Raw genomic sequence first — 14,178 nt, 5'->3', positions numbered from 1 at the left:
GAGGTTCCCTAATCAGGGCGCATGGCAATTTTACCCCCTCAGATGTTCGATTAGGATATAGTGAAGTTGAGGTTATTGGTGATTTCTTTTACCTGGGAGCTCAGGTTTAGTGTAGAATAGGGAGGACTGTCTGTGAGCAGTGAGTTAGAGGGGAGGGTGAGCCAGGATACAGATGGAAACCTGTCTTGGCGACAGAGGAAAGGTTCCAGCATTAATTTGGGGGAAATTTCAACGAAGGCGGAGAGTGCGATTGAAGTTTTTGGCGTTTCAGGTGGCACAAGCCACTGTGTAAAATTAACCCTGTTTTATATTAATATTCAACATCTTTCTGTCACTCAGTTGCAGACTCCACACTCACTGACCCGTGTGTAGATCACACAGTCCTGGACCAGCCCTGGAGGAGCACGGATTGTGGTGGGACTCAGTGCATCGGAAACATTCAGTGTGATCGGGATCTTGTCCAAGGATGGTACAGGTTTAAAAGGTAACGTGAGGTGAAAATTACAGGTAAACCATTGGATAAGTGAAGAGTAAATGTAAAAAAAGAGCTCAAAGCTTGAGATTAGGAACGGGATCTTGCAGGGATACCGAAACACAGTCAGAGCAATGTGGCAGGGAGTGGATACTGGGAAAGGGGAACAACTGGACTCTACAGAAAGAAAGAGGGAGAATAACGGGAGATACCCGGGATAGGGGGGAATATAGAACGGAGATAGGTTTAAAGGGAAATGCCCAGGATTCAGGGGAATATAGGACAGAGTACAGGGAAATGCCCGGGATGGAAGGGAATATAGAATGGGGAAAGGTTGTAAAGGGAGATACCTAGGATGAAGTGGAATATACAACAGGGACATAGAGTAATGCATGGCCCCAGGTTCTCTCTGCTGGTCATAGTTTGTTTATCAGTTGATAATTGCCATCAATTCAGGGGCTGACTATGTGATTGTTGTTTCAGTTCTGGCGGATGGAAAATTCCGGAGACTGTTGTCCCAGTCGAACACTGCTCCACAGTCAACCCAGGCTGGTTAAACGGTACTTTCAGGCTTTATAAATCTCCGATTTACATTCATTGCACAGCACTGTTCACCGCGGTTACCTTCCTCAATATTTATAATCCTTATTTCAGGAACTCATCCCATTGAGGCACAGGGAGAAGTGACGAGGACAGTTTGTTTTAATGTGGCTGGAAATACATGCAGTTGTACCGAGGAGATAAAGATCAAAAACTGCGACAGTTACTTCGTTTATGAGTTGAAGCCGAGATACCTCTGTGACACTGTTTATTGCACAGGTACATTGCTGTTTGTAAATGATTCAGAAGGGTGACTCTGAGATGTCATAACAGCAATATGAAAGTTACACGAGCCTCTCCTTGTTGTAAAGCACACAACGAATAAATGATCTGAAACGCAAATTATAGAGAGCTGAATCAGACACTGTTCTCTGTGTCTGTCGGACACTCTTTTCCCTGCAGTGCCCACTGATCACGATAGACATGCAGCGTTGCGCTGCACGCTCCCTCTCCAGGCTTTACAGGTCACAGGGAATGGATTGGAATATTATAGTTCATCTAAAGACTGGTGACTGACATTATCCGAGCTATGGTACCAACCTGCTGACCTGTTCTGTTGTGCTCCACAACGCACTCTCCCCTGTCTCTCTTCCTTTTATTACAGATCCAGAGACAGTACCAACTCATGTGCCGGAGGTACAATCGACTCTCAAATCCACTGACCTGCCATCCACCATCCCAGCGGGTTCTGCAACCACAGGTATTTGCGTTGTGAAGTCCATTCTACACAGACTGTTCAACCAATGTAACTGCTGAAATACTCATGCCCGGCAATACATCCAGTCTCTTACTGAAAGGAGTGGGATGATGAAATTATGGGGTGTGGGAGGAGGAGACTGAGCGGAGTCGGATGACGAGACTGAGGTTGTGGGATGAGTTGACTGAGGGAAGTGGATGGAGGGGACTGAGGTGAGTGGAATAAGGAGAGTGAGGTGAATGGGATGAAGAGACTGAGGGGTGTGGGAGAAGGAGACTGACGGAATGGGGATGTGGGGACTGAAGAGTGCTATGAGCAATCTGCGAGAAGTGGGTAGAAGAGACTGAGGGAGTGGTCTGGGATGAAGTGACAGAGGGGATGTGTTGTCTGATTGGAATGGGATGTCGTGTCTGAGTGGAATGGGATGTCGTGTCTGAGTGGAATGGGATGTCGTGTCTGAGTGGAAGGGGATGTCGTGTCTGAGTGGAATGGGATGTGTTGTCTGATTTGGAGGGAGATGTAGTGACTGAGGTAAACATGATTGAAAGATTCTGGGTTATATAAATACAAGTGTCTGACATTTGCCGGACTCCAATACCATTCTGATGACCTGTTGTGGGATTTATCCAATCACCACTCTCGCATGCTTCTGTTCTTTTATTACATACAAAGGGACATCAACAACTCCGGGGTCAGAGGAACAATCGCCTCAAGAATACGCTAACCGTTCATCCACTATCAGCGGGATCTGCTGCTAAAAGTATCTGCCTTGTGGAGTCGATTCTACACAGACTGTTCACCCAGTGTAACTTCTGAATTCCTCAGTCACAGATTGATCCAGTTTCTTACTGAGGGGATTGAGATGATGAGATTGTTGGGCGTTGGAGGAGGAGACTGAGTGGAATGGGCTGAGGATGTTCAGCGCAGTGCGATGAGGAGACTGAGGGCAGTGGGATTAGGATTCCTAGGGAAATGGGCCAGAGAGATTGAGGGAGTGAGTCAGGGGTCTGGAATGAAGTGATCATGGTGAATGGGATGTAGTGTCTGAGTGGAATGTGTAGCAGTGTCTGAGGGGAGGGAGATGTAGTAACTGAGGAAAATAGGATAGAACGTTACTGGGCTATATAGATACCAGTGTCTAACATTCTCAAGGCTCCCGTACCACCATGATGACCTGTTCTGGATTTCTCCACTCTGAACTCTTGCATGTCTCTGTTCCTTTGTTAAATACAAAGAAGCGTCAACAACTCGGGCCCGAGGAACAATGGACTCGAGAATCCACTGACTGCTCATTTACTATCCCAACGGGTTCTGCAGCTTCAGGTATCTGCCTTGTGGGTTCCATACGACTCAAACTGTTCACCTAGTGCAACTGCTGAGATCCTCAATCCTGAAGATTCATCAAGTCGTTTACTCAATGGAGTGGTGTGATGAGTCCGAGGGAATTTGGGATGATGTGTTCGAGGGAATTGGTATGTTGTGTCTGAGGGTTGAGGAGACTGAGGGAGTGGGTTGAGGCACTGATTGGAGTGGGATGAGGAGACTGAACGGAGTGGGATGAGAACCCAGAGGGGAGTGGGCTGAAGAGACTGCGGGAGTGCGTGAGGCATCCGGAATGCAATGACAGGTGAATGCGATGTTGTGGTGCCAGACTGGAATGTGCAGCAGTGTGTGAGGGAATGGGGATGTAGTGACTGAGGGGAATGGGATTGGAGGATTCTGGGTTAGATAAAGAGCAGTGCCTGACATTATCGGGGCTCTACTACTAATCTGATGACCTGTTCTGTTCTGTTCTCCACTCTGCACCCTACCATGACTCTTCTTTTTTATTACAAAGCCAGATACAGACCCAACTCAGAGGCCTGATGAACAATCAACACAAGACTATGCTAACCTTTCAGCGGGGTCTGCAGCCTCTGGTATTTGGCTTGTGGAGACCATTCTACACAGATTGTTCACCCAGTGCAACTGCTGAAATCCTCAGTCCCGGAGATTCGCTTAGTGTGTGGAGAGGGATGATGAGTCTGAGGGAACTGGGATGATGTGTCTGAGGGAAGTGGAATGAGGAGAGTGGGATAAGTAGACTGATGGGAATGGGTTGAGGAGACAGAACATTGTGGACGAGGAGACTGAGGGGTATGTGATGAGGTGACAGACAGAAGTTGGTGGAGGGGACTGAGGTGACTGGAATAAGGACTCTGAGGGGTTTGCGTTGAGGAGACTGAGTGGAGTGGAAAGTAGTTATTGAGTGGAATGAGTTGTGGTGTCTGACTGGAATGTGCAGCTTTGTCTGAGGGAAGGGTGATGTAGTGACTGAGGGGAATGGCATTGTAAGATTCTGGGTTATATAAAGAGCAGTGCCTGACATTATCTGGGCTCTAATACTAACATGATGACCTGTTTTGCTGTTCGCTGCACTGCAATCGACCATAACTCTCTTCCTTTTAATACAGAGACTAATACATACGCAACTACAGAACCTGAGGAAACATCCATCAACCATTCATCCACTATCCCAGTGGAATCTGCAACCTCAGGTATCTGAATTGTGGACTCCATTCTACACAGACTGTTCACACAATGTAACTGCAGAAATCTTTAGTTCCAGATACACATCCAGTCTCTTACCGAGGAGTGTAGGATCAGGAGTTTAAAGGGATTGAATGAGGCGACTGAGGGAGTAGAATGACATTTGTGAGCAGAGTGGGATGAAGAGATTGAGCGGAGTGGGATGAAGAGTTTGAGGGCAGTGGGATTAGGAATCTGAGGGAAGTGAGCTAAATAGATTGAGGGAGTGCATCACGGGTCTGGGGTAAAAAGACAGGGGTGAATGCGATGTAGTATCTGAGTGGAATGTGCAGCAGTGTCTGAGGGGAGTGAGATTTAGTGACTGAGGTGAATAGGATAGAATGACTTTGGGTTATATAAATACCAGAGTTTAACATTCTCTGGGCTTCCATACCACCATGATGACCTGTTATGGGGTTCTCCACTCTGAACTCTGGCCTTTATTAAATGCAAAGAGACAACAACTCAGGAGCCCGAGGAACAAATGACTCAAGTATCCTCTGATCTGTCATCCACTATCCCAGTGGGATCTTCAGCCTCAGGTATTAGCCTTTGGGGACCATTCTACGGAGACTGCTCACTAAATGTAATGTCTGAAATCCTCATTGCCAGACATTTATCCAGTCTTTTACTCAAGGGGAGTGAGATGAGGAGTATGTGGACCATGGGATGAGGAGACCGATGGGAGTGGGATGAGGAGACTGAGCGGAGTGGGATGAGTACACTGAGTGGAATGGAATGACTAATCTGTTGGGAGTGTGCTGAAGAGACTGAGGTCTGAGGGAGTGCGTGAGGCATCTGGGATGAAGTGACAGAGGTGAATGGGATGTGGTGTCTCAGTTGAATGAGCTGTGGTGCCTGACTGGAATGTGTAGCAGTGTGTGAGGGAATGGGGATGTAGTGACTGAGGGGAATGGGATTGGAGGATTCTGGGTTATATAAAGAGCAGTACCTGACATTATCTGGGCTCTAGTACTAACCTGGTGACCTGTTCTGTTCTCCATTCATAGCTCTACCGTGACTCTCTGCTTTTATTACAGAGCCAGATACATACCCAACTCGGGGAACTGAGGAACGATTGATACGACAATCTGCCAGCCATTCATCCACGATCCCAGTGGGGTCTGCAGCTTCAGGTATTTGCCTTGTGTCATCCATTCTACAGACTGTTCATCCAATGTAACTTCTGAAATCTTCATTCACAGAGATTGATCCAGTCCCTTACTGAGGGCAGTGAGGTGACCAGGTTGTGGGGCATTGGAGGAGGAGACTGAGGGCCGTGAGATTAGGAGTCTGAGAGAAGTGGGCCAGATAAATTGAGGGAGTGAGTCAGGGGTCTGGGATGAATTTACAGGGGTGAACGGAATGTAGTGTCTGAGTGGAATGGGATATGGTGTCTGAGTGGTGGGAGATGTAGTGACTGAGGTGAAAATGATTGAAAGATTCTGGGTTATATATCTACGAGTGTCTGACATTCGCCGGGCTCCAATACCATTCTGTTGTCCTGTTATGGGTTTCTTGAATCTGCACTCTCGCATGCCTCTGTTCCTTTATTACTTACTAAGGGAATCAACAACTCTGGCCCGACGAACAGTCGACTCAAGAATCCGCTGACCATTCGTCCCCTCTACCATCCGGATCTACAGCTTCAGGTTTCTGCCTTGTGGGGTCCATACTCCACAAACTGTTCATCCAGTGCAACTGCTGAAATTCGCAGTCGCAAAGATGCATCAGCCTCTTAGTCAATGGACTAGGGTGATGAGTGCGAGGGGAGTGGGATGTGGAGACTGAGGGGACTGGGATGTGGAGACTGAGCAGAGTGGGATCAGCGATCTGATGCGAGTGGGATGAAGAGACTAACGGAGTGCATGAGGCAACTGGGATGAAGTTACATGGGTGAATGGGATGTAGTGCCATTGTAGAATCAGTCGTGGTGCCCGACTACAATGTGCAGCAGTGTATGAGGGAAGGGGGATGCGGTGACTGAGGGGACTGGGATTGGAGGATTCTGGGTTATGTAAAGTGCTTGACATTATCAGGGCTCCAGTACTAATCTGTTGTTCCCCGCTCTGCGTTCTACCTTTATTACAGAGCCAGATACATAAATAACATAAGAACATAAGAAATAGGAATAGGCTATGCGGCCCCTTGAGCCTGCTGCGCCATTCAATAAGATCATGGTTGATCTGATCATGGACTCAGCTCCACTGTCCCGCCCGCTCCCCTTAACCACTTATCCCCTTATCGCTCAAGAAACTGTCTATTTCTGTCTTAAATATATTCAATGTCCCAGCTTCCACAGCTCTGTGAGGCACCAAATTCCACAGATTTACAACCCTCTGAAAGAAGAAATTCCTCTCATCTCCGTTTTAAATGGGCGACCCCTTATTCTAAGATCATGCCCCTAGTTCTAGTCTCCCCCATCAGTGGAAACATCCTCTCTGTATCCATTTTGTCAACCCCACTCATAACCTGATGCGTTTCAATAAGATCACCTCTCATTCTTCTGAACTCCAATGAGTAGAGGCCCAACCTACTCATCCTTTGCTCATAAGTCAACTCCCTCATCCCTGGAATCAACCTAGTGAACCTTCTCTGAACTGCCTCCAAAGCAAGTATATCCTTTCGTAAATATGGAAACTCTACCCAATTCAGTGGCCTGGTGAACAATCGACTCAGGAATACGCAAACCGTTCTTCCACTATCCCAGCGGGATCTGCAGCCGCAGGTATCTGCCTTGTGGTGTCCATTCCTCACAGTGCAACAGCTGAAATCCTCAGTGCTGGAGATTCAGCAAGTCCTTAACATTGTGGAGTGGGATGATGAGTCTGAGGGAATTGTGATAAGGGGACTGAGGGGAGTGGGATGATGCGAATGAGGGAATTGGGATGAAGAGACAGGCGGGAGTGGGATGATGTGTCTGAGGGATGTGGGATGATGTGTCTGAGGGATGTGGGATGATGTGTCTGAGGGACGTTGGTGAAGGGGACTGAGGTGAGTCGAATAAGGAGAGTGAGGTAACTGGAATGAGGACTCTGAGGGGTTTGCATTGAGGAGAATGAGTGGAGTGGAATGCAGTTACTGAGTGGAATGAGTTGTGGTGTCTGACTGGAATGTGCAGCTTTGTCTGAGGGAAGGGGGATGCAGTGACTGAGGGGAATGGGATTGTAAGATTCTGGGTTATATCAGGAGAAGTGCCTGACATTATCTGGGCTCTAGTACTAAACTGATGACCTGTTCTGTTCTGTTCTCCACACTGCAGTCGACCATAACTCTCTTCCTTTTAATACAGAGACTAATACATACGCAACTACGGAACCTGAGGAACAATCCATCAACCATTCATCCACTATCCCAGCGGGATCTGCAACCTCAGGTATCTGAATTGTGGACTCCATTCTACACAGACTGTTCACACAATGTAACAGCAGAAATCCTTAGTTCCAGATATGCATCCAGTCTCTTACCGAGAAGTGTGGGATCAGGAGTTTAAAGGGATTGAATGAGGTGACTATGGGGAGTAGAATGATGTTTCTGAGCAGAGTGGGGTGAAGAGATTGAACGGAGTGGTATGAAGAATTTGAGGGCAGTGGGATTAGGAATCCGAGAGAAGTGAGCTAAATAGATTGAGGGAGTGCCTCACGGGTCTGGAGTAAAATGACAGGGGTGAATGCGATGTCTCTGAGTGGAATGTGTAGCAGTGTCTGAGGGGAGTGAGATTTAGTGACTGAGGTGAATAGGATAGAATGATTTGGGGTTATATAAATACCAGAGTTTAACATTCTCCGGGCTCCCATACCACCATGATGACCTGTTATGGGGTTCCCCACTCTGAACTCTGGCATGCATCTGTTCCTTTATTAAATGCGAAGAGACAACAACTCGGGAGCCTGAGGAACAATCGACTCGAGTATCCGCTGATCTGTCATCCACTATCCCAGTGGGATCTTCAGCCTCAGGTATCAGCCTTTGGGGACCATTCTACGGAGACTGCTCACTAAATGTAATATCTGAATTCCTCAGTGCCAAACATTTATCCAGTCTTTTACTCAAGGGGAGTGGGATGAGGAGACTGAGCGGAGTGGGATGAGGAGACTGAGCGGAGTGGGATGAGGAGACTGAGCGGAGTGGGATGAGGAGACTGAGCGGAGTGGGATGAGGTAAAGGAAGTCCGTGGCTGAGAGGTGAGTGGTATAAGGAAAGTGGGATGAGGAGACTGAGCGGAGTGGGATGAGGAGACTGAGGGGAATGGGATGAGGTAAAGGAAGTCCGTGGCTGAGAGGTGAGTGGTATAAGGAAAGTGGGATGAGGAGACTGAGCGGAGTGGGATGAGGAGACTGAGGGGAATGGGATGAGGTAAAGGAAGTCCGTGGCTGAGAGGTGAGTGGTATAAGGAAAGTGGGATGAGGAATCTAAGGGGAGTGGGTGGCGTAGACTGTGGTGTTGGGATGAGGAGATTGAGGGGCTTGGGATGAGGAGGCAGAGAGGAGTAGGATGACTAATCTGTTGGGAGTGTGCTGAAGAGACTGAGGTCTGAGGGAGTGCGTGAGGCATCTGGGACAGAGGTGAATGGGATGTGGTGTCTCAGTTGAATGAGTTGTGGTGCCGGATGGGAATGTGCAGCAGTGTGTGAGGGAATGGGGAAGTAGTGACTGAGGGGAATGGGATTGGAGGATTCTGGGTTATATAAAGAGCAGTGCCTGACATTATCCGGGCTCCCGTACTAACCTGGTGACCTGTTCTGTTGTTCTCCACTCTGCACTCTACCATGACTCTCTGCTTTTATCACAGGGCCAGATACATACCCAACTCAGGGAACTGAGGAACAATGGACACGAGAATCCGCCAGCCATTCGTCCACGATCCCAGTGGGGTCTGCAGCCTCAGGTATTTGCCTTGTGTCGTCCATTCTACAGACTGTTCATCCAATGTAACTTCTGAAATCCTCACTCTGAGATTGATCCAGTCTCTTACTGAGGGCAGTGAGGTGATGAGGTTGTGGGGCATTGGAGGAGCAGAGTGAGTGGAGTGGGATGAGGATATTAAGGGCCGTGAGATTAGGAGTCTGAGAGAAGTGGGCCAGATAAATTAAGGGAGTGAGTCAGGGGTCTGGGATGAATTTACAGGGGTGAACGGAATGTAGTGTCTGAGTGGAATGGGATATGGTGTCTGAGTGGTGGGAGATGTAGTGACTGAGGTGAAAATGATTGAAAGATTCTGGGTTATATAACTACGAGTGTCTGACATTCGCCGGGCTCCAATACCATTCTGTTGTCCTGTTTTGGGTTTCTCCAATCTGTACTCTCGCATGCCTCTGTTCCTTTATTACATACTAAGGGAATCAACAACTCTGGCCCGATGAACAGTCGACTCAAGAATCCGCTGACCATTCGTCCACTATCGCAGCTGGATCTGCAGCTTCAGATTTCTGCCTTGTGGGATCCATACTCTGCAAACTGATCACCCAGTGCAACTGTGAAATCCTCAGTCCCGAAGATGCATCAAGCCTCTTAGTCAACGAAGTGGGGTGATGAGTGCGAGGGAATTGGGATGAGGGGACCTGAGGGGAGTGGGATGAGGAAACCTGGGGGGAGTGGGGTGAGGAGACCTGGGGGGAGTGGGGTGAGGAGACCTGGGGGGAGTGGGGTGAGGCAACTGGGATGAAGTTACACAGGTGAATGGGATGTATTGCCTCAGTGGAATGAGTTGTGGTGTCTGACTGGAATGTGCAGCTATGTCTGAGGGAAGGGGGTTGTAGTGACTGAGGAGAATGGCATTGGAGGATTCTGGGTTATATAAAGAGCAGTACCTGACATTATCCGGGCTCCAGTACTAACCTGGAGACCTGTTCTGCTGTTCTCCACTCTGCACTCTACCATGACTCTCTTCCTTTATTATAAAGCCCGATACATAAAGAACATAAGAAATAGGAACAAGAGTAGGCCATGCGGCCTCTTGAGTCTGCTGCACCATTCAATAAGATCATGGTTGATCTGATCATGGACTCAGCTCTACTGTTCCGCTCACTCCCCATAACCCTTTACTCCCTTATCGCTCAAGAAACTGTCTATTTCTGTCTTAAATATATTCAATGTCCCAGCTTCCACAGCTCTCCGAGGCAACAAATTCGACAGATTTACAACCCTCTGAGAGAAGAAATTTCTCATCTCCATTTTAAATGGGCGGCCCCTTATTCTAAGATCATGCCCTCTACTTTTGGTCTCCCCCATCTGTGGAAACATCCTCTCTGCATCCACCTTGTCAAGCACCCTCATAATCTTAGACATTTCAATAAGATCACCTCTCATTCTTCTGAACTCCAATGAGTAGACACCCAACCTACTCCACCTTTGCTCATAAGTCAACCCCCTCATCCCTGGAGTCAACCTTGTGAACCTTCTCTGAACTGCCTCCAAAGCAAGAATATCCTTTCATAAATATGGAAACTCTACCCAACTCATTGGCCTGGTGAACAATCGACTCAGGAATACGCAAACCATTCTTCCACTATCCCAGCGGGATCTTCAGCCGCAGGTATCTGCCTTGTGGTGTCCATTTCCTCACAGATTGTTCATTCAGTGCAACAGCTGAAATCCTCAGTCCTGGTGATTCAGCAAGTCCTTTACATTGTGGAGTGGGATGATAAGTCTGAGGGAATTGTGATAAGGGGACTGAGTGGAGCGGGATGATGAGACTGAAGGCATTGCGATTAGCAGACAGACGGGAGTGGGATGATGTGTCCAAGGGATGAGGTGACTGATGGGAGTAGGTTGAGAAGATGGAGTGGAGTGGGAAGAGGAGACTGAGCAGAGTGGGATGAGGAGTGGGTTGACGATACAGAGTATGGTGGGATGAGGAGATTAAGCAGAGTGGGATGAGGAGACTGAGGGGTGTGTGAAGAGGAGACTGAGGGAAGTGGGTGGAGGGTACTGAGATGAGCGGAATAAGGAGAATGAGGTGACTGGACTGAGTGGTGTGGGTTTAGGAGACTGAGTGGAGTTGGATTTAGCTACTGAGTGGAATAAGTTGTGGTGCCTGACTGGAATGTACAGCAGTGTTTGAGGGAAGTGGGATGCAGTGTCTCAGGGGAATGGGATTATAACATTCTGTGTTATTTTAGGAGCAGTGCCTGACATTATCTGGGCTCCAGTACTAACCTGATGACCTGTTATTTTGTTCCCCACTCTGCAATCTACCATAACTCTCTTCCTTTATTACAGAGGCAAATACATACCCAACTACAGGGCCTGAGCAACAATCCACTAACCATTCATCCACTTTCGCAGTGGGGTCTCCAACCTCAGGTATTTGAATTGTGGTGTCCATTCTACACAGACTGTTCGCACAATATAACTGCAGAAATCCTTAGTTCCAGAGATACATCAAGTCTTTACAGAGGAGTTTGGTATCATGAGTTTAAAAGGATTGGGATGGGGTGACTGAGGGGAGTGGGATGAAGAGACTGAGGGGAGTGGGATGAAGAGACTGAGGGGAGAGGGATGAAGAGACTGAGGGGAGAGGGATGAAGAGACTGAGGGGAGAGGGATGAAGAGACTGAGGGGAGTGGGATGAAGAGACTGAGGGGAGTGGGATGAAGAGACTGAGGGGAGTGGGATGAAGAGACTGAGGGGAGAGGGATTAGAAATCTGAGCGTAGTGGGCTAAATAGTCCGAGGGAGAGCGTGAGGCATCGGGGATGAAGTGACCGAGGTGAGTGGGATGTAGTGTCTGAGTGGAATGAGTTCTGGTGCCTGACTGGAATGTGCTGCAGTTTCTGAGGGAAGTGGGATGTAGTGACTGAGGCAAAGTTTGAATTGATTTAAGTTTACAGTAAAAAGTTAAATTGTTTCTTTGTCAGTTTTAGTGCCCCCTTTAATAAGGGAGCACTTGATTTATGGTTGCAACTAAAATAGTTGTAGTGACTGAGGGGAATGAGATTGGAAGGTTCTGGGTTATATAAAGAGTAGTGCCTGATATTATCCGGGCACTAGTACTAACCTGGTGACCTGTTCTGTTGTTCTCCACTATGCAATATACCATGACTCTCTTCCTTTATTACGGAGCCAGTTACATACCCAACTCAGCAGCCTGAGGAACAATCGACCCGCGAAGACACAAAAACCATGCCAAAATTTGCAGGCCACAGGAATGTGGGAAGGGAGGACCTTGAGACAATCACTATCACTAGGGGGGGTAGTGCTGGACAGGCTAATGGGACTCAAGGTAGACAAGTCCCCTGGTCCTGATGAAATGCATCCCAGGGTATTAAAAGAGATGGCGGAAGTTATAGCAGATGCATTCGTTATAATCTACCAAAATTCTCTGGAGTCTGGGGAGGTACCAGCGGATTGGAGAGCAGCTAATATAACGCCTCTGTTTTAAAAAAGGGGGCAGGCAAAAGGCAGGTAACTATAGGCCAGTTAGTGTAACATCATTAAGGAAGAAATAGCGGGACGTCTGGATAGGAATAGTGCAATCAAGCAGACGCAGCATGGATTCATGAAGGGGAAATCATGTTTAACTAACTTACTGGAATTCTTTGAGGATATAACGAGCATGGTGGATAGATGTGTACCGATGGATGTGGTGTATTTAGATTTCCAAAAGGCATTCGATAAGGTGCCACACAAAAGGTTACTGCAGAAGGTAAAGGTACGTGGAGTCAGAGGAAATGTATTAGCATGGATAGAGAATTGGCTGGCGAACAGAAAGCAGAGAGTCGGGATAAATGGGTCCTTTTTCGGGTTGGAAATCGGTGGTTAGTGGTGTGCCACAGGGATCGGTGCTGGGACCACAACTGTTTACAATATACATAGATGACCTAGAAGAGGGGACAGAGTGTAGTGCAACAAAATTTGCAGATGACACACAGATTAGTGGGAAAGTGTGTAGAGGACACAGAGAGGCTGCAAAGAGATTTAAATAGGTTAAGCGAATGGGCTAAGGTTTGGCAGATGGAATACAATGTCGGAAAGTGTGAGGTCATCCACCTTGGGGGAAAAAAAACAGTAAGAGGGAATATTATTTGAATGGGGAGAAATTACAACATGCTGCGGTGCAGAGGGACCTGGGGGTCCTTGTGCATGAATCCCAAAAAGTTAGTTTGCAGGTGCAGCAGGTAATTAGGAAGGCGAATGGAATGTTGGCCTTCATTGCGAGAGGGATGGAGTACAAAAGCAGGGAGGTGTTGCTGCAACTGTATAGGGTATTGGTGAGGCCGCACCTGGAGTACTGCGTGCTGTTTTGGTCACCTTACTTAAGGAAGAATATACCGGCTTTGGAGGGGGTACAGAGACGATTCACTAGGCTGATTCCGGAGATGAGGGGGTTACCTTATGATGATAGATTGAGTAGACTGGGTCTTTACTCTTTGGAGTTCAGAAGGATGAGGGGTGATCTTATAGAAACATTTAAAATCATGAAAGGGATAGACACGATAGAGGCAGAGAGGTTGTTTCCACTGGTCGGGGAGACTAGAACTAGGGGGCACAGCCTCAAAATACGGAGGAGCCAATTTAAAACCGAGTTGAGAAGGAATTTCTTCTCCCAGAGGGTTGTGAATCTGTGGAATTCTCTGCCCAAGGAAGCAGTTGAGGCTAGCTCATTGAATGTTTTCAAGTCAAAGATAGATAGATTTTTAACCAATAAGGGAATTAAGAGTTATGGGGAGAGGGCGGGTAAGTGGAGCTGAGTCCACGGCCAGATCAGCCATGATCTTATTGAATGGCGGAGCAGGCTCGAGGGGCTAGATGGCCTACTCCTGTTCCTAATTCTTATGTTCTTATGAATCCGCCAGCTATTCGTACACTATCCCAGTGGGGTCTGCAGTCTATGGTACTTGC

The 14,178-nt window shown here is 47.7% G+C and overlaps 1 protein-coding gene across 18 annotated transcripts in view; it reads left to right on the top strand.

The window, feature by feature from the left end:
- The window catches only part of LOC139267034 (mucin-22-like), a 120,809-nt gene that overhangs the window by 50,968 nt on the left and 55,663 nt on the right, over positions 1-14,178 (top strand). For 17 of the 18 annotated variants that reach the window (XM_070884712.1, XM_070884714.1, XM_070884711.1 and 14 more), the window contains exons 3-11: positions 340-484; positions 956-1,032; positions 1,127-1,291; positions 1,677-1,772; positions 4,223-4,306; positions 5,378-5,473; positions 7,630-7,713; positions 9,129-9,224; positions 11,558-11,641. In XM_070884712.1, coding sequence (XP_070740813.1) covers positions 340-484; positions 956-1,032; positions 1,127-1,291; positions 1,677-1,772; positions 4,223-4,306; positions 5,378-5,473; positions 7,630-7,713; positions 9,129-9,224; positions 11,558-11,641 — 927 coding nt within the window. The remainder of the gene's footprint in view (positions 1-339; positions 485-955; positions 1,033-1,126; positions 1,292-1,676; positions 1,773-4,222; positions 4,307-5,377; positions 5,474-7,629; positions 7,714-9,128; positions 9,225-11,557; positions 11,642-14,178) is intronic. The other variant, XM_070884699.1, reaches the window with a different exon arrangement.

Source organism: Pristiophorus japonicus, chromosome 7 (genome assembly GCF_044704955.1).
Source record: "Pristiophorus japonicus isolate sPriJap1 chromosome 7, sPriJap1.hap1, whole genome shotgun sequence".
In the NCBI taxonomy this organism is placed as follows: domain Eukaryota; kingdom Metazoa; phylum Chordata; class Chondrichthyes; family Pristiophoridae; genus Pristiophorus; species Pristiophorus japonicus.
Note: the sequence above shows the minus strand (reverse complement) of the source record. Positions and strands in the feature narration are given on the sequence as shown.